This window comes from Phocoena sinus, chromosome 18, assembly GCF_008692025.1.
Source record: "Phocoena sinus isolate mPhoSin1 chromosome 18, mPhoSin1.pri, whole genome shotgun sequence".
In the NCBI taxonomy this organism is placed as follows: domain Eukaryota; kingdom Metazoa; phylum Chordata; class Mammalia; order Artiodactyla; family Phocoenidae; genus Phocoena; species Phocoena sinus.
This window is the reverse complement of record NC_045780.1, coordinates 51,488,014-51,509,377: the sequence shown is the minus strand read 5'-3', so window position 1 is coordinate 51,509,377 and position 21,364 is coordinate 51,488,014. Positions and strand designations below refer to the sequence as shown.

Sequence of the window (21,364 nt, the reverse complement as noted above, 5' to 3'; positions counted from 1 at the left end):
GAATCATGCTTCATGCAATGCTAAGTCAGAACAAGGAAGAATTCAGATTATATAACTTGCTTTTATTCTAAACAAATAGGCAATAATACCTCTAAAGAGACATTTCTGTTATCGTACTGGGCCTTCATACCAACTCTAACACCAGAAGGCCTGAACAAGATGCCTAATTTGATATACCTTATTATTGGACAATTTGTTATACATCCTGAAAAGAAAAAAGACTAGAAAGGCTTATATCCCTGAACTAATCTTTAGGATTAACCTATAAACTAATTTTATCATGTACAAATCCTTCCATGTAAATTATTGCATTCTATTATATTGAACTATATGAAGTTGTCCTCTTGTGGATCAAAAATTATTGAATGCCACAATTTCATAAAATCCAACCTAACAGATAATTTCTTTGGTATCTTCTTTGAACTAAGCATTGAGTGGTGCAATGAGGATCCAACAATGAAGAAAAACAGTAACAGTAATAATAATACCAATAGATAATATCTAATAAGTACTTGAGGAATAAGTGCTTCATAAGCTTGCTAGCATATAATTTTTCTGGTAATTCATGAAGAAGGTAATTCTTACAATCCCCACTTTACGGATAAAGAAGCTGAGGCTTAAAGGAGTTTAAACGATGTGTCCAAGATTATACAGCTAATAAGTATTCTCTGAACTCAAAAATTTCACTACCAAGTAGAAGAGATGGACACATGACCTAATGCAATATATGGCAGAGGGTGGGGACTGAAACGAGGCTCACACACTGCACAGGAAAGGTCACATCATTAAGGCCATCTTCACTTTACATACTAAGTCATCTTGGAAGAGGGACAAGGGATAGCTGTCTTTCATTGACTCTTTTATCTGTAACATGAAGTATTACATGGTCTCTGGATTCAGTACCTGACCCTCAGACAGTGGCAATGCGTTATGTTCTTATTTAGTGAACAAAATCTAAGGACAATTTAGCACTAAATAATCAGATAAAAGAATGATAAAATCTTTGGTCCAACCATAAAGTGAATAAAACAAGATATGCAAGGGAGGCTTTGTTTCAGAAGCTGTACCAAGTACATTCAGAGTTGATCCTCTTCACTCACCCACATGAAATACTGTTTAGTCCAGGAGTCAGCAAACTATGGTCCTCAGGCTAAATTCAGCCTGTAGTCTTATTATATAAGTAAAGTTTTATTGGAACACAGCCATGCCCATTCCTTTACAATGTATTATCAATGGTTGCTAGTTGACTAGTTAAAATAGAGACTGTTTTGGTTCCCCAAACCTGAAATATTTACTACCTAGCTCTTTAAGCAAAAGTTTCTGACTCCTGATCTAGTCTAATAAACTTTATATGATATCTACCTACTGTAAAAATAGAATTCCTATACACCAAGTAAGATAGAATATCTGTCAGAAAGGAAATATATACCTTGGTATCTTTTATATTTAACTCGCATTCAAACTAGCATAACGATATATATTTATAGATTCGTGATTTTTTTTACATCTGTTTACTCAATGTGATGTACCTTAAAGAAAATTCTCTCTATAAAAGACAATGTCATTCTTTGTATTCTTTATTATTTCAATAAACTAAGTATAATTTTAAAAAATAACCTCCCAACTTTAGGAATTGTTTGAGTGTAAACATAAGAGAAGAGGCAAAAAATGATGAAGGATAAAGGAAGGAGAATTTTCTTCACATGGAGACCTTCTCTTAGGCTGCTTATGTCTAAGAAATTGTATGGGGAAGATATTTCATCCCAGGAGGAAACTCGATTCATTTTGAGGAAATCCCAAACATGGAACACAAATCCCACACTGATAAGAGATTATTCCCATATTTTAAGGAATTCCTCCACAAATATCCACAACCAGGGAGCCCTGAATAAGGACTTGAAGATTAGGTTTCTGACATAGAGGTATTGATTTTGGGTCCCATTATTGGCTGTCTCTGTGATGGGATAATGAGTTTTATCATATTTTCGAGGTTGAATAGAAGAAAATGGAGAAAGAAGTTCCATAAACCTCACCCTTGGTTAGTTCTGTTTATTTCTGGAGCCACTTTGATGAGATTGTCAAGACTTTGGCCCCTTTAAAACATGGAAGAAATGATCAGAGAAATGGTCAACTTACATCAAGTGGTTTCAAATATTTATTAAAATGGAGAAACATTTTTATTATAGAAATATTTTACTATAAAATATTTATTAAAATAGAGATCATCTCAAGGGGTTGGAGTTTTTCAGTGTTGACTCTGAAAATATATATTTGGATCTAACTATAACTGCATAGAAATAATAAACAATAATTAATGTTTTCAGAAAATTCATGATGTGCCAGGCACTGTTCTAAGTGATTTACGTGATTTATATGATTTAATCCTCACATCAGTCCAATGAAATAGTGTTAAAAAATTAATAAGCAGGGCTCCCCTGGTGGTGCAGTGGTTGAGTCCGCCTGCCGATGCAGGGGACACGGGTTCGTGCCCCGGTCCGGGAGGATCCCACATGCCACGGAGTGGCTGGGCCCGTGAGCCGTGGCCACTGAGCCTGCGCGTCCGGAGCCTGTGCTCCGCAACGCGAGAGGCCACAACAGTGAGAGGCCCGCGTACCACAAAACAAACAAACAAAACCCAAAAAAGGTCATGGGGGTTCCATGATTTTTCTTGAACTACCATTGATACATTGATACTATAGCAGTGTCAGTCTGCTGAAACGATTTAATAACGTTTTTAAGCATTGGTTAATGTGAAACAAAAAAAGAGGTGTGTATTCAATCTTGCCCTTGCACACTTTTTCCTGTTCTTGGGTTCACTTTGATGAGGTTGCTGAGGTCTTTGGAACTTTAAACAAAAAAGCAAACAAAAACATAATAAGTAAAAATGGAATTAAGTCAACTAAGTACTTTGAAGGATATATGTACTCAAGATGAATTTTGTGATTAGGTTTTGAGAGAAATCAATGCCAGTCTATGCCCTTCATTTAAAAAAGTAAACATTTTTGGGCTTCCCTGGTGGCGCAGTGGTTGAGAGTCCGCCTGCCGATGCAGGGCACACGGGTTCGTGCCCCGGTCCGGGAGGATCCCACATACCGTGGAGCGGCTGGGCCCGTGAGCCGTGGCCGCTGAGCCTGCACGTCCAGAGCCTGTGCTCTGCAACGCGAGAGGCCACAACAGTGAGAGGCCCGTGTACCGCAAAAAAAAAAAAAAAAAAAAAAGAGTAAAAATTTTGATCTCCATACAAATCATTGGTATACTAGCTCAGTTTCCCATTTACAGTCAAAATAAAACCATAAAATTAGGGCAAGATTGAGTTTAAAAGATCAATTCTGGAACTATTTGCCAAAAACTCTCACCTGGCCAGCCCCTTTCAGTATTCTACATAATCCTATAGCTATAATTAAACTATATTTTGTTAATAATTTCCATTTGTAGTGCCTTTTTGCTTTAAAGTGATTTTATATCCATTATTGCACTTGATCCTTAACAATCAAATGACAAAGGTGGAACAGACATTATGATCCTCATTTTATAACTAAAGAAGCCTCAGCTCAGTGTTCGAGGGACTTGCTCCAAGGCACCCAGCCAGTAAGTAATGGAGCTCAGACTTTCTAACTCCACAGATTTTTCAGCATAGCTTCTCTAATGAGAGCCACAAATTGATGCAGAATTTGATGCACAAATTGATGGGAAGGAAGAAAGATATGATATAATCCTCACCCTGGGTTACTTCTGTTTACTTCAGGGGTCACTTTGATGAGATTGTCATGGCTCTGGCCCCTTTAAAGCATAGAAAATGTGATGAGGTTAATGATAGACTAGAACCAAGATGATAAAACTATTCATTAAAACTCAGGAACAGTATAAACACTCACTGAGATCATGCCAAAGAGCTGAAGATTGTTAAATGTACGCAGAAGTATGTAGGGATTTATATATCTCTGAAACACATTGAGACTCAGTGAGACAATATTTTAATCTTGGAGCCATTAGGGCCACTAGCAAATACTGAACTAGGACTCTATTTTGATTCATTGAATGCTATGCTCTTAGCCTTTTCCAGGTGCACTAAACATATTTTGTAATAGTCTGTATACACATTTCATGGAACATTCCACAAGACACAACTCTACCTATCAACTTCCAACATGCTGTGGAACTTCTGAACTTTGGAGAAGTTTTGTAAAATTGACATTCATTAGCAGATTTTCTATTTAAACACTGGATTTAGATAAGTATACCAATTTGTTAAAGTCCATGATATACAAATCTGGTATCTGCTGCTGGTACTTATAACTGTGTGTTAAAACTACAAATTTTGACTGGTTGTGTTGGCAACAAATAATAGGGAGATTAAAATCTATAAAGTTCTGAAATGTAAGCTATATTTACTATAATATAAAACTCCATGTAGTCAGTGAAAACACATCAGTAATTTATGATTACCCTTTAGTATATCTGCTTCTGATTTTAATGGAATTTTGCTTTTCCTATTGCTTCTACATGTGTTTTCCACATTCACAGTGCCAGCCAAAGTGCCTCTGATCTACAGAGGATACCACATGGGTAAAGAATGTCCACAGAAGGCACTTTTACACTCTGGATCCCCATGCCCTGTGGCCCTGCTAAGATTGATCATGAAATCTCTGAGGTTGCGTCAGTGCAACATCAAAGGTATAGATATTTGGAAGCAGCTAGACGTTGACTCAAGTTTTTACTTGTATGCAGATGTCTGAGAATGTGTACATCCCTGCTAAAAGCAGCAATAAAAAAATTTGATCCTTTTTCATGCAAATAAAGAAATTATTAACCCTGAAAGAGACAACCATTCTACACCAATACCCTTTGCTGATTTTTTTAACCCCTTGTTGCCTGAATGAAATATGTGGAATTTGAATGCTAGTGACTGAGAAAAATATTCCCAGGATTCTGCTTCTAGATTTGAGTACTCAAAAAGAAACTCCATAACATTAAGCACTGCAACTCCTCCCTTGTAATATTTGTGTTGGTTGTGTTGTCAAGACCTTGATCTCTTTAAATATATTAAATAGGGCACATATCAGTATAAGGTTTCCTAAATTTTAAAGTTCATACAGTCAGTAAAGAAGAGTGTGCTATTTAATGTAGTAATGTAAAATAATATTTTGAGCTCAACTGTGAGAAGCAATGCCTCATAGTGTATATGTCTTCAATATTTATGCATTCTTTCAATCCACAAATAGTTATGGAAAGCCTACTATGGGCCCCAAGTTATGGGATAGCTGTGAACAATACAGACGGGCTTAGCCCTCAAGAAGCTTCCATTCTAACTTGACGAGTGGCAGGCAATATGCAATCAAATGTGTAAATGAATGCCACATTTCCAGATAATAATATATGCTATGAAGAAAGTAAAAAAGAGTGCCTGGTGCCTGCAATGCTGGGGTTGAAGGAGGGGGTGGTGACTTAATTATATTCAATGGTCAGAAACGATCTCTTTGAGAAGGTGACAATATGGGAATAGAGCTTCCCAAAGTGGGAATAGCATACACAGAAGTGTTAAGGCAGAAGTGAGCCTGGAATAGAAAAAAGATCAGTTTGGCTGGACTTTACTGAACATGTGAAAGGCCATCACTGAAGTTTAGAACTTTATTCTACCTGAAATAAAAGAACATTGAAAGTTTTTTATAAGGGAGGGAGACGATCTTATTTTACTTTTAAGAGATCTACAGAATTTAATTATGCTTGGTAAAGGAAAAAAAAAAAAGATGACTACTGTCCCTAAAAGGTCCCAGGAAGCACACACATACACAACCATGAACATAGGTACTCATATACACACAAAAGCACACGTATATACTCACATATATATTTAGGCACACACAAGCATGTGTACACATGTACACAATCAAAGACACATTTTCACTTGTTTGCACACACACCTGTATGCACGCACACATGTAGGCATACAAACATGAATGCACACACACGCATACACACATGAATGCACACATTTGCATGTGTGTATACACATGTGTACACATAGGCACACACACACACACCCCAACCTATGAAAAACAAAAGGTGATGATTTGAAATACTCTTTTTAATAAAAATTAGAAAGGAAGAACATGAATTTTTCTTGGAGAGTCAAAGTAAGTTAAATATTTGAACAGAATCTAAATTATTAAGAAAACACAATTCATGTGAATCTTTATCATTGCTAAAACTATTTGTATCTACTATGTGCCAGGCATGACAGTATTATGATCCCTATTTTGTAGGTGAGTAATCTGAAGCATGGGGACACAGCTAGAAAGTGACAGAGCCAGAATTTGAACCCGGGTCTTTTAGACTCCCTGCTCCCAACCTCAAGTTACCTCCCTGAAATACCCAGGTAACCAAGGAAGTCAGTGCTCTCTTCTCAGTCTGTCGGTTGCAAAACTGTCCACGTCTGCAACTCATAGGGTCACTGGGCCTGCAACCACACTGCTGCTGAGAACAGGACGGCCTGACAGCACACACCAGCTTTCAGCCAGCCAGGCTCTGCTGACAGGGCCTGCAGGCATCAGTGACACATTTTAGAATCAATGCATAATAACACGTACTGAGTGAATGGAATGGAAAGGAGTTCAAAAGAAACCACATGGAATTATTTGGTATACTTTTCAGCAACACGTCAACAAGCTCAGTTTCAGATATGTTCCATCTGTTTTTTAAAAAGTAAAAAAAGAAGCAAGAGGACATAAGCTTTCCAGATTTACTTGACAATTCATGGGTAGGGTGATTCGTTTACAAGGTACACTTCGTTAAGCTCTTCATCTTTAAACATACACTGCACTATATACCCATACCCACACTACACACAAACACAGTACACATGTACACACACAGTTTGTACATAAACACATCCACACACACTACTTACACTCCCACAGGCATAGACTTGTTTATATATGCTATTTATGCAAACATACACATACACACACACTACTTATACATACACACATATATTTATATATATATATATATATGCACTGTGATGGTTAATTTCATGTGTCAGTTTGACTGGGCCACAGAGTGCCCAGATATTTGGTCAAATATTATTCCAGGTGTGTCTGTGAGTGTTTTGGGATGAGATTAACATGTGAATCTGTAGACTGAGTAAAGCAGATGGCCGTCCCTAACATGGGTGGGCCATAGCCAAGCAGCTGAAAGACTGAATAGAACCAAATGCTGAGTTAAGAAGAGACTTTGCCTGCCTGACTGCTTGACCTAAGACCTTGTTTTCTTGCCCTTGGACTGGAACTTAACCATGGGCTCTCTTGGTCCTCAGGCCTTCAAACTTGAACTGGAACTACTATTGTCTCTCTTGGGCCTCCAGCTTCTCAGCCTCCAGAAGGGCATGTGCCAGTTCCTTATACTAAATCTCTTTCTCTCTCTCTCTCTCTCTCTCTCTATTCTATTGTTCTGTTTCTCTGGAGAACCCTGATTAATACACACACATACACTTATACCAACACACTTATACATATACACTAATATATACACACATTTATACGTAACACACTATTTACACATGCACATACACATACAGACTCACACACACACACACACACACACATACACTTACACACAAAGAAATAAATAGTAGAGGAGGGTCGTCAAATTCTCATTTAATTTCTCAAAATCTACCTTATAGCAAATGTCACCTGAGAATAAGACGCAAGAGGTCACTTCTGTGTATCACTCATATAGAATTGCTTAATATGACATATGTGGAAAAAAAGAGTTCAGTTCGGTTTGAATTTCAATTTGCTCCCTTAATGCAAGCACTCAGAATTCCAATGTGTTTATAAATGCCAAAGGAGAAATAAAAAGCTTTAAATTACTTACCCCTTGATATTTTTATTTGTTTCAGGATTCTCTTTAATAAGCCCATTGAGGTCTTCTTTCCTTTGAATAAGGAAATGAGTTTTAATGAATGTCATTAAAATAAAACACTGATCAAGTGAACAATGATTGACAAAATTAAGAAGTGGTAAGTATACACATTCTCTATCAATGTAATTTTTAAAGCTCTAAATGCAAACGAAAATTCTTCTCTTACTTCTTGAGCTGAAGACCATTTAAGTTTCCTAATTTACCAACAAGAAACATATGATGTTTTTGTTTCATTCTCAAAATGCATAAGTATACGTGAAACTTGTTATTTAAGAAAATCAGCTTTGCCCTCAGATGCATCTTGTTAGAACACCCCAGATGGGTGGCACTGAAGTAATGTTGAGTTAGATAAAGTTCTATACTGGATCCAGATAGAATGTAAATTTCCACCTAACAAATCAGATATAATTGCCTATTCTGTTTTTAAATAATAAGAATAATGTAAAAGATGATAATAGTTTAACAATATAAAAAATAATTTTAAAAATATATGTTTTCATAGAAACGCAACCATTCCCCCTTTTAAAATATAATTAGATTATGGTGAATTATAAGAGCAAGAAAAAATACCTTACATGGTAGGAAAATTAATGACACTTCTTGGGGAGACACGTGTCATCTCCATTAAAATGAACTGAGTAACACCAAAAGGGGCATAGCCCAAACCCAAAGAGGGCAGTGGAGGATGGCAGAGGTATCGTGATTGAGTACTGCTGCCTTGTCAACATAGCCCTGAAGAAGAGAAGTGGTGGGATGTTCTTCCTCCCAGTGTGTGTATCTGCCCAGCCCCTCCCCTGGGCTGCCTTCTGAGACCACCATGCTCAAAGAAGTTGATTTTCAGTAGTTTTAGTCAACACTCACTCTTGGCTATCTTTGTCATTTTGGAGATCCACTTTTAAAATATTGTCAAGATTGTGCTTTCTTTAGATCCAAAGAAATTCAATTCAGTAACTCACCCCTAAAACCAAATCAAAATCTGGGAGAAAAGGCAACTTACTATTAAACATTGGAGCAATTCTTCAAAAATAAGCAATTTTATTGGGAGCAAGGAGGAAAGGTCATGTGGCCTATCATTATTATCCAATTCCATGCCAGTAAAACACATTTCTAAAGTTAAAATGCCAAATCATTTTATCTTATTGTCACTTGCAGAAATCAGATTTAAAGATACTAATCAGTCTTACCCAGTGGTGTTTTCACTTTCTTTGGGATTCACTTCGATAACATTATCAAGGTCTTCACCTCTTAAAAAAAAATTAGACCAGTTTCAAAGTATTCCCACAGTATTTTTTTATATACACATTCCATATTATTGATGATTAATTCAAGCTTTTGGAGAAGATTATTATACTGGTATTAAATTCATTTTTGTTACGAAAGTTACCTATCAATAATATAGTTAAGTTAATCTCTAGGATTCTATTGGGCTCTAGGTAAAGTTAAATTTAGATAGACTCTCCAAAGTAAAGCTCAGGGCAGTAGAGTTCAGACACAGAAGAGAGAAGCCAAACTCAAAGATGTGACCCCCTTCAGTATACTGAGAAGATCACATAATTAACCCAGTAGAAAATAAGCAAGATTTAGAAACATCAAAGCAGTTCTCACCCTCTGCTAGTCTGATCTGTCCTAGCATTTGCTTTGATAACTGTTTTGAGATCTTGGATTCTTTGGAAAAAACATGGAGACCTTATGTCAATTAACTTGCATTCAATTTTTTCTGAAAACCATATAAATAAGAATGTCCCTGAAAGGATGTCAGATGTTTCCAGGGCCAACTGACCAGAGAAACTTCAATATAATTATCCCTTAGCTTGTCTATTTTAATTTCCACAGTAGTACTTGGTTTAAATCAGTTTAAAAAATCTTCGCCAACACACCTCTCACTTTGCAATTTTGTCCTTTCTATTTCTTAATTTAAATAGAAAATTTGTCTCATTTTTAAATTATTTGAGAAAATATAGAATAAGAGATTATGCAGTAAGTTTTCCTGCACTTACTTCAGTGCAACTCAAACATGTGGTCTTACGGAAACAGGATTCATCATATGTTTTGACTACTATCTCTGATAGGCCCCAAAGTGCAACAGTTCAACTGTGACAGAGGAAAGTATAACACTCCCGTTTCCAACAAGGTGTAAAAATCTAACATGAAAAAAGAGAGCCCCATTATGTTAGGAGCTTTACTTACCCCTTCTTGTTTTTGTCAGTCCTTTGATTAACTTTAATAAGACTTACAAGGCCTTGGTTTCTTTATAACATTTGAGGGGGCAGGGAGAGCACAGCAACGGAGAGAGAAAGAGAGATTCAACAGATTTTTCACAACAGCAGTAAGACATTATCAGTACCTGAAACATCAGAAGTCTTTAGAAATATTTAATTCAAGTAGCTCTTCTCATGCCAAATGCTGATATGCTAACTATCCTACAGTGAGGACCCAACCATTGCTCGGTTATGATTAAATCAATTTAAAAGTAGACGTTCCCCCCCACATCTCAGCTTTTGCTTTCTTTGTCCTTTGAGGGTGGGTTGGTGAGAAACTAACTTTAATACATGTGTTGAGATATTGTCTTCCTTAAACATGAAAATCATTCACATCAAGGGTGGAAATCAGATGATCAACATTTTAAATCTAAACATTCTGAAGATTTAGACAAGTCATTTTAAATAAAAAGTAACCTGGGAAAGGTAGAAATAACTCTTTGATGACACCAGTACTTTATGTGACTTGACCACAACCAATAAAACTTTCACATGCCAATAGCTTAAAACAATTAGGGAATATGAAAGCTAATCTCTCTAAATCCCCCAGTTCAATGTTATTTTCATCTGTCTCTGTCTTTCACTGTGATAAGACTGCTGACATTTGAGGTTCTTTCTGTGTAAGGAAGAAGGAAGGGAGACAGGCAGGGAAGAAGGAAAAGAAACTGTGGGCTCTCCCTACCACACCAAACAGACCCATCTTTTCTGCATCAAAGCCCAGCTGCTATCAAGTTATACCACCTTACAAACCCCTTCTCTTTTCCCCTCCTTCCTAGCCCACACGATTGACTTGTGTTGTTCATCCCACTTTTCCTAATTTCCACCACTTGTATGGAACTTTCCAAACTTCAGTTATTTATTTATCTTTTAATTAATTAATTAATATTATTTTTAACATCTTTATTGGAGTATAACTGCTTTACAATGGTGTGTTAGTTTCTGCTTTATAACAAAGTGAATCCTATACATATACATATTTCCCCATATCTCCTCCCTCTTGCGTCTCCCTCCCACCCTCCCTATCCCACCCCTCTAGGTGGTCACAAAGCACAGAGCTAATCTCCCTGTACTATGCATCTGCTTCCCACTAGCTATCTATTTTACATTTGTTAGTATATATAAATCCATGACACTCTCTCACTTCATCCCACCTTACCCTTCCCCATCCCCGTGTCCTCAAGTCCATTCTCTACGTCTGCGTTTTTATTCCTGTCCTGTCTCTAGGTTCTTCACAATCATTTTTTAGTTTTCTTTTTAGATTCCATTTATATGTGTTAGCATACGATATTTATTTTTCTCTTTCTGACTTACTTCACTCAGTATGACAGTCTCTAGGTCCATCCACCTCATTACAAATAACTCAATTTCGTTTCTTTTTATGGCCGAGTAATGTCCCATTGTATATATATGCCACATCTTCTTTATCCATTCATCTGTCAATGAACACTTAGGTTATTTCCATGTCCTGGCTATTGTAAATAGAGCTGCAATTAATATTGTAGTACATGTCTCTTTTTCAATTATGGTTTTCTCAAGATATATGCCCAGTAGTGGGATTGCTGGGTCGTATGGTAGTTCTATTTTTAATTTTTTAAGGAACCTCCATACTGTTCTCTATAGTGGCTGTATCAATTTACATTCTCACCAACAGTGCAAGAGGGCTCCCTTTTCTCCATACCCTCTCCAGCATTTGTTGTTTGTAGATTTTGTGATGATGCCCATTCTGATTGGTGTGAGGTGATACCTCATTATAGTTTTGATTTGCATTTCTCTAATGATTAGTGATGTTGAGCATCCTTTCATGAGTTTGTTGGCAGTCTGTATATCTTCTTTGGAGAAATGTCTATTTAGGTCTTCTGCCCAATTTTGGATTGGGTTGTTTGTTTTTTAGATACTGAGCTGCATGAGCTACTTGTATATTTTGGAGATTAATCCTTTGTCCGTTGCTTCATTTGCAAATATTTTCTCCCATTCTGAGGGCTGTCTTTTCATTTTGTTTATAGTTTCCTTTGCTTTGCAAAAGCTTTTAAGTTTCATTAGGTCCCATTTGTTTACTTTTGTTTTTATTTCCATTGCTCTAGGAGGTAGATCAAAAAGATCTTGCTGTGATTTATGTGAGAGTGTTCTTCCTATGATTTCCTCTGAGGGTTTTATAGTGTCCGGTCTTACATTTAGGTCTCGAATCCATTTTGAGTTTATTTTTGTATATGGTGTTAGAGAGTGTTCTAATTTCATCCTTTTACATGTAGCTGTCCAGTTTTCCCTGCACCACTTATTGAAGAGGCTATCTTTTCTCCATTGCATACTCTTGCCTCCTTTATCAAAGATAAGGTGACCATATGTGCGTGGGTTTATCTCTGGGCCTTCTATCCTGTTCCACTGATCTATATGTCTGTTTTTGTGCCAGTACTATACAGTCTTCATTACTGTAGCTTTGCATTATAGTCTGAAGTCAGGGAGCCTGATTCCTCCAGCTCTGTTTTTCTTTCTCAAGATTGCTTTGGCTATTCGGAGTCTTTTGTGTTTCCATACACATTGTGAAATTTTTTGTTCTAGTTCTGTGAAAACTGCCATTGGTAGTTTGATAGGGATTGCATTGCATCTGTAGATAGCTTTGGGTAGTATAGTCATTTTCACAATGTTGATTCTTCCAATCCAAGAACATGGTATATCTCTCCATCTGTTTGTATCATCTTTAATTTCTTTCATCAGAGTCTTATAGTTTTCTACATACAGGTCTTTTGTCTCCTTAGGTAGGTTTATTCCTAGGTATTTTATTATTTTTTGTTGCAGTAGTAAATGGGAGTGTTTCCTTAATTTCTCTTTCAGATTTTTCATCATTAGTGTATAGGAATGAAAGAGATTTCTGTGCATTAAATTTGTATCCTGCTACTTTACCAAATTCATTGATTAGCTCTAGTAGTTTTTCTGGCAGCATCTTTACAATTCTCTATCTAAAGTATCATGTCATCTGCAAACAGTTTTACTTCTTCTTTCCTGATTTGGATTCCTTTTTATTATTTTTTCTTCTCTGATTGTTATGGCTAAAACTTCCAAAACTATGTTGAATAAGAGTGGTGAGAGTGGGCAACCTTGTCTTATTCCTGATCTTAGTGGAAATGGTTTCATTCTTTTACCATTGAGAACAATGTTGGCTGTGGGTTTGTCATATATGGCCTTCATTATGTTGAGGTAAGTTCCCTCTATGCCTACTTTCTGGAGGGTTTTTATGATAAATGGGTGTTGAATTTTGTCAAAAGCTTTCTCTGCATCTATTGAGATGATCATATGGCTTTTCTCCTTCAATTTGTTAATATGGTGCATCACATTTATTGATTTCCGTATGTTGAAGAATTCTTGCGTTCCTGGAATGAACCCCACTTGATCATGGTGTATGATCCTTTTAATGTGCTGTTGGATTCTGTTTGCTAGTATTTTGTTGAGGATTTTTGCATCTATGCTCATCAGTGATATTGGCCTGTAGTTTTCTTTTTTTTGTAAAATCATTTTCTGGTCTTGGTATCAGGGTGACGGTGTCCTTGTAGAATGAGTTTGGGAGTGTTCCTCCCTCTGCTATATTTTGGAAGAGTTTGAGAAGGATAGGTGTTAGCTCTTCTGTAAATGTTTGATAGAATTCGCCTGTGAAACCATCTGGTCCTAGGCTTTTTCTTGTTGGAAGATTTTTAATCACAGTCTCAATTTCAGTGCTGTGATTGGTCTGTTTATATTTTATTTTTTCCTGGTTCAGTCTTGGAAGGTTGTGCTTTTCTAAGAATTTGTTGATTTCTTCCAAGTTGTCCATTTTATGGCATATAGTTGCTTGTAGTAATCTATCATGTTCCTTTGTATTTCTGCAGTGTCAGTTGTTACTTTTTTTTTTTTATTTCTAATTCTGTTGATTTGAGTCTTCTCCCTTTTTTTGTTGATGAGTCTGGCTAATGGTTTATCAATTTTGTTTATCTTCTCAAAGAACCAGCTTTTAGTTTTATTGATCTTTGCTATCATTTCCTTAATTTGTTTTTTTTTTCTCATCTGATCTTTATGATTTCCTTCCTTCTGCTAACTTTGCGTTTTCTTTTGTTCTTCTTTCTCTAATTGCTTTAGGTGTAAGGTTAGGTTTTTTATTTGAGATGTTTCTTGTTTTTTGAGGTAGGATTGTATTGCTATAAACTTCCCTCATAGAACTGCTTTTGCTGCATACCATAGGTTTTGGGTCATTGTTTTCTCATTGTCATTTGTTTCTAGGTATTTTTGGATTTCCTCTTTGATTTCTTCAGTGATCTCTTGGTTATTAAGTAGTGTATTGTTTAGCCTCCATGTGTTTGCATTTTTTTTACAGTTTTTTTTCCTGTAATTGATATCTAGTCTCATAGCATTGTTGTCAGAAAAGATACTTGATACGATTTCAGTTTTTTTTAATTTACCAAGGCTTGATCTATCCTGGAGAGTGTTCCATGAGCACTTGAGAAGAAAGTGTATTCAGTTGTTTTTGGATGGAATGTCCTATAAATATCAATTAAGTCCATCTTGTTTAATGCATCATTTAAAGCTTGTGTTTCCTTATTTATTTTCATTTTGGATGATCTCTCCATTGGTGAAAGTAGGGTGTTAAGTCCCCTACTATGATTGTGTTACTGTTGATTTCCCCTTTTATGGTTGTTAGCATTTGCTTTATGTATTGAGGTGCTCCTATGTTGGGTGCATAAATATTTACAATTGTTATACCTTCTTCTTGGATTGATCCCTTGATCATTATGTAGTGTCCCTCTTTGTCTTTTGTAATAGTCTTTATTTTAAAGTCTGTGTTGCCTGCTATAAGAATTGCTACTCCAGCTTTCTTTTGATTTCCATTTGCATGGAGTATCATTTTTATCCCCTCTTTAGTCTGTATGTGTCCCTAGGTCTGAAGTGGTTCTCTTGTAGACAGCATATATACGGGTCTTGTTTTTGTATCCATTCAGCCAGTCTATGTCTTTTGGTTGGAGCATTTAAACCATTTACATTTTAGGTAATTATCAATATGTTCCTATTACCATTTTCATAATTGTTTTGGGTTTGTTATTTTAGGTGTTTTCCTTCTCTTATGTTTCCTGCCTAGAGAAGTTCCTTTAGTATTTGTTGTAAAGCTGCTTTGGTGGTGTGAATTCTCTTAGCTTTTGTTTGTCTGTGAAGGTTTTAATTTCTCCATTGAATCTGAATGAGATCCTTGATCGGTAGAGTAATCTTGGTTGTAGGTTTTTCCCTTTCATCACTTTAAATATGTCCTGCCAATCCCTTCTGGCTTGCGGTGTTTCTGCTGAAAGATCAGCTGTTAACCTTATGGGGATTCCCTTGTATGTTATTTGTTGTTTTTCACTTGCTGCTTTTAATATTTTTTCTTCGTATTTAATTTTTAACAGTTTGGTTAATATGTGTGTTGGCATGTTTCTCTTTGGATTTATCCTGTATGGGACTCTCTGTGGTTCCTGGATTTGATTGACTATTTCCTTTCCCATAATAGGGAAGTTTTCAACTATAATGTCTTTAAATATTTTCTCAGTCCCTCTCTTCTTTTCTTCTTCTGGGATCCCTATAATTTGAATGTTGGTGCGTTTAATGCTGTCCCAGAGGTCTCTGAGACTGTCCTCAATTCTTTTCATTCTTTTTTCTTTATTCTGCTCTGTGGTAGTTATTTCCACTATTTTATCTTCCAGGTCACTTATCTGTTCCTCTGACCCAGTTATTCTGCTATTTATTCCTTCTAGAGGATGTTTAATTTCATTTTCCAAAGTTCATTTCTTAAAAAATCTGAAATCTCATCTTTTCCTGTAAAACTCATACAACCACTTACAGAGAACTGACTGCTTTCCACTTCATCTGTTCCCCATTTGGAAAAAAAAAAATCACCTGTAATAATGTTTGCACATTCACATTATAGTAATATGTTGGTAATAAGTGTTCAGTGTCTGATTGGAGTTTGTGATTGCCCACACTTTTTGTTATATAGACTTTGTTGTGTTCTACATCAGAGAGGGTTAAGAAGGCATACTGCAGAGTTTGACTTGGAATGCTAGAATACCCATCTGTGCACAGCTTGGCACAGATCAATGGTTTTTAAAGATAACCAGGACAATAGAAATAATCATCATGGTAGGAAAAGGCAAATCTAATGACACACTGAATACAAGATAAACAGCCAATCTGGAGAAAAAGCAGTAGAGACCTCAGAAATCTTTATCCTTTGTCATTCTTGATTGTTCTAGGATTTTCTTTAATGAAACTGTCAAAAGTTTGGTTTCTTTCAACATGAAAAATAATGTCAGTAGTAATTCGTTTTCTAGTATATCAGTGTCAGTCTAAAACTATAAGTTAACCTCTTTAAATGCTCTTTAAATTAATGGTTACTGATCATTAATTAATCTTTTTTATGATACAAAATAAATAAAAGCATGGCTTTTGACCTTGAGATGTTTACAAGTATATCTGAGTGATATACATATGAAGTGACTCAATCAAGATTCCAACTGAAAAATGTCTCAGTCCCTCAGAAAGACTTCAGTGGTGAGGGGCTATGCTCCCAGTATCAATATGTCCTATAGTGAACATATTTAGTTCATAAACCAGCCTACTGTTCACTACTTGTAATGGTCAGTTTGATTTCTTTCACTTTTAGATGTAAAAGGGAACTTAGAGACCATCTAGATCATACCCTTCATTTTATGGACTGAGGAAACAGAGGTCTCCAGAGGTTAAGCTACTTGTCCAGGGTCACCCAGATTGATGTTGGTGGCAGAGCCAGTCCCAAGACACCCACCCATCTCCTGACCCTGATAAAGTGCCTCTTCCACCAGCCTGTCTGACTTTTGTCTTGAGCAGGGGGTCTCCCCCAGGAAATGGCATACAGTTTAGGACTCAATCAAAGAAGCCTGTATGAGTCTCAATCAAATCTTACCCTTTGCCATCTTTGTCTGTCTGGGTATTCACAACAATGAGATTTTCAAGGCTTTTGGGTCTATAAAACACAAAGAAATTCAAATAAAAGACTGCATATTGAAATAAAATTGTGTGGTATCTTGAAAGGTCAGATACAGTAAAAATTTTTCATGAATTGCTCATTTACTCTTACTGAATAGAGCAGCAGAAATCCTTCTGGGCAATCATGTCCGAACTAAATTTACAATACTGAGTGCACTGCCCCATCTGCTAGTACATTTTTATGCCAGAGGACATAACTCCCTTCCAGCTAATAATGTCTGAAAGAATAAAACAAGCAATCTGGGAGATAATATTTTCAGGTTAGAGACAGACATACTTACATTTTCTCTGTTGGCTCTGCCTTAAGATTTGCTCTAAAGAGACCATCAATACCCTTATTTCTTTAAATGTATTGAACAAAGAGTCTCATCAGTGCTAATAATGGATACTTAACTCAAAAAAACATAGATAAGTTTATACCTAAGACAGGAAAAATAGCTGGCTAGGAAAGATGAGCTACAATTCTTGAAATCACTTTATTCCAAACAGGTATCTTCCTAGACTCAAATTTTAAATTGCAGTGGACCTTAAAGAAAAGAAAAGATACAGACTGGGGATCTACAAGCTGTAATAGGTTCATGGATGTGTTGTTTGGGTTCATGGAGTGTTTTTGTTTCTTATGTGGACCAATATTTACAAAGCTGGCCATGACATGTAGACACCTGGAGTTTCAGGATCTCCTGAAAGTGTCCTGCAATTTTAGGCTCAAATTGTCACGTGGCAACATCAGCTGGAGCTGAGAAACAGCTGGGCTCTCCCAGTCAGGGCGCTCCCTCTACGATACAGAGCCAGCTCCCTTCACTCATCTATCCCTGCCTGGTCCCAGTAGGCCATGAAGTCTGATTCTTAATCTAATGCCTCCTGTCTTTATAGATAAGAAAACGGACATTTGCTTTGTTTCTTCTTCACTTTGGTCCCTGCCCGTTTTGTATGTTAGTGTGCCAAGTAACAGAGAGAGAACTAAAATTGCACAGACCTCTAACACAAACCTCAATTAATATGATCTTTAAGTTATGCAATTACAAATGACTCACAATAAGGAGATAATGTTAACTAAGAAGATGAGTGGTTTTTGTAGTGGTTCAACTACAAGCATTCAGTGACCAAACCAAATTGTTTACATACTAATATATTAGCATTTCAGGAAGAGAAATGTGGTTATTTTTATAACTGCCTTACTAAACACTGGTGTGTGAAAATCAAAGACACTTCAATATTAGTGTCTTTAAATTGTAATAACCATTTATAACAATGATGAAACGATTTCTGCAAGCTTTTTATTCAAGAATTGTAGGATGCTTTTGACTAGCCCAGTATATGGGTCCTCATGCTCAAATACTGAAAAATAACAAAGCAAATTCAGTAATAAAGCGAAAAAATAGATGTTTTAAAATCTTACCTATTCAAGCTTTTGTTCATTTTGATGAGATTATCTAATTCTTCACTTTGGGGAGAGAAAAGAATATCTTACATTAGTAAAATCCTGGGGCAGATTCAGCTTAAAACAACTATTTCTGAGTTCTCTGAAGTTCAACGTATGTCCCACATTTATCATCCACGAAAATCCTCTCTATCTTTCAAAGCTCTCCTCAAACACCACTTTCGCCAAGAAATCTTTCCCAGTCCTTTAACTGAGTAGAGTCCCCTACATTTTTGGAAGCCTTGCAGCGTTTTGGATTTTTGTATCTCCTTTACAGTACCTACGTTGCTATACTTTGTAATATAGTAATCATACACTTGTCTCATGTTAATGTCCTTGCTAGTGTACATAGAGACACACACACACACACACACACCACTTAAAATTTTGAAATGTATTTTATATTGGATCCTCTTCAGTGTTTAATATGGGGTTTTTCACACAGTAGATGCTTAATACAGGTTTTACTTGAATCAACAAATACAGGTATGTTGACTAATTATAGATTCTATCTTTGCATAATGTACTTGCACAAAGCAGCTGTTGGAAAACACTCATTTATCAGTAAGTCTGGCTTCTCTCTTGAACTCTACTCTCCCTTATTCCAGTTCAGCTACACTTGCTCTCCTGTTTCCATACTTGAAAACTGTAAAGACTCTACTGACTGCTTCTTCAGGAGCTACTTGTTTAAGCTAACCCCCTGGATTCTGGAATATTCCTTAGAACCACAGGAGTTCAGCCTTCTCCCCAAGGAAGGCAGCCACAGTGGTTTTTCATTCCTGTTTGCTCCTCACAATATATCCTCTTCTCAACCCTTCTATCCACCCACTTCACCCCCATTTCTCTTGCCTTCCCCACCCAGTTTTCCAGTTCACAAGTCTTGGTTTTCCCTTCTTCCTGCTCTAGCCTCACATATTTTTCACACTTCCTGAATGTTCCTCTTTCTTCTCAAGTCATCATTGATGTTGACCAGGAGGCCACGAGGCCAAGTAACTTGGTAGTTAGACATTCAGATTCCCAAGTCAGGGATACCTGGATTCTAGTCAGGTAGTTATTAGTTGGTGACTCTGGGTGAGTTACCTAACCTCTTGCTCCCTCAATTATTTTCATCTGTAAAATAAGAATACTAATTGTACCTACCTCAGAAAAGAACCAATAAATTAATGAATGGAAAGTGATTAGGATTATACCTGGCATGTCATAAACTCTCAATTTAATTTTGGCAATTATAGTAAACAGTTTCCAGTCGATATTAATTTTTTCATTTAAAAATGCTCATTATATTTATTTTTTAAACTGAATTTAGAGGCACCAAGACTTTGGCTCAGCCTTAGAGATCTACGGTCGTTGAGTCAGTAATGTGCTTAATAGATGCCTGGCATAGCAGATCACCAGAATAACTACTGGAACAGCTCTCTTCAGGAATCTGAAAAACTCATTCAATCAACAGCCATCACAGAGATGAATCATTTCAAGTAGTATTGCATATTCAATGGAAGAACTGAAGGCTGAGAATAAATATAGAAACGTGAAAGTTGCTGACCCTGACAAAAAATGGATTAACGTTCTATCCTTGTGTGAGACAAACACTACCCAGTGCCCTGACACAATGCTGCACTGTCATTTCTTATTTGAAATTCTACCTTCCAACACTGAGGCTACAAATCTGTTCCATGTCCCCAAGGGAAAGAGCAAACTCTGTAAATTTTAGCCCTAAACCTTTCTGACTGGTGAGTCACAATGATGAGATCAGGATTTGGGCTTCCACGAGAAAATTAACATAAATCATGAGAAGACACTCTGTGGGAAATTAAGTGAAACAGGGGCTGCACTCTGAACAAAGGAGTTGAGTTTTCAAAATGGCCTTAAATTGATGAAACCTTTGGCTATTAAATTTCACCGTTGCATTTACAATAAATTAAATGCTCTTAGTCAGATAGGAGTAAGAGTTCATTTTTCAAAGGAGTATTACAAAGCAACTAAGATAAATACAGCTATGTCTCATCCCTCTAGACAGTCCACAGTAACGATTCTCAGCTATCGATGCAAAAGACATTTCCCCTGGCCCACGTCAAAGCAACAGCTTCTCCCCATGAAGAATGTATCTGGCTGTGGAATTCGTGCATCCTGGCGAGGGAGAGGGGACAGGAAAGTTAAACTAACTGCAGCTCTCACTGTTTTTGTTGGACTTGTGCCAAACCATAAGTGCCCTTCAGCATCGCTCACCTATCTCTCCCTTAAACACCCACCAAAAATCTATCCAGTCCAAAAAACTGTCCAATCCCTATTAAAAATAAACTATTACCTCAAACAAAAATAATTAAATAAAATTAGAGATCTAGGCACTTAGACAACAAAGAAATGAAAACATTCAGGATACTTTCGACTATCTCTGTCTGGATCTAGAGCTACTACTTTGCCCATGAGTTTGCAGCAAAGAGCTAAGTGTCACTTCTGTTTCTTCTCTTCAGTTCTTTGACTGAGACTGCAATCCTTAATAACATTCTTAGCACTGCTAAATTCCATTAAACAAGGAAAAATTTTGTAGCCACAGGATTTAAACTATGGAATGTTTATACTCAGGGTTTTCTCACTGCTTATCATTGTTTTACCATTATCTACTATATAAACACTTCTACTTTGCACAAAACATTGTGTCAGACTTTGCAGATGACAGGTGGTAGGACAAAATATCTGCTCTAAGAGATTAAAGAGATAATAAAGATGAGACATTTACATAAATACCACA

The 21,364-nt window shown here is 36.5% G+C and overlaps 1 protein-coding gene across 23 annotated transcripts in view; it reads right to left on the bottom strand.

Annotated features, from left to right (window-relative positions):
* Positions 1 to 21,364, bottom strand: part of SCEL (sciellin) — a 132,998-nt gene that overhangs the window by 40,869 nt on the left and 70,765 nt on the right. For 5 of the 23 annotated variants that reach the window (XM_032610998.1, XM_032611000.1, XM_032611008.1 and 2 more), the window contains exons 12-19: positions 18,595 to 18,639; positions 17,113 to 17,172; positions 10,111 to 10,170; positions 9,529 to 9,588; positions 9,108 to 9,167; positions 7,876 to 7,935; positions 3,721 to 3,780; positions 2,034 to 2,093 (exon numbers count right to left, since the gene is read on the bottom strand). In XM_032610998.1, coding sequence (XP_032466889.1) covers positions 2,034 to 2,093; positions 3,721 to 3,780; positions 7,876 to 7,935; positions 9,108 to 9,167; positions 9,529 to 9,588; positions 10,111 to 10,170; positions 17,113 to 17,172; positions 18,595 to 18,639 — 465 coding nt within the window. The remainder of the gene's footprint in view (positions 1 to 2,033; positions 2,094 to 3,720; positions 3,781 to 7,875; positions 7,936 to 9,107; positions 9,168 to 9,528; positions 9,589 to 10,110; positions 10,171 to 17,112; positions 17,173 to 18,594; positions 18,640 to 21,364) is intronic. The other 18 variants (XR_004346653.1, XM_032611005.1, XM_032611001.1 and 15 more) reach the window with 8 other exon arrangements.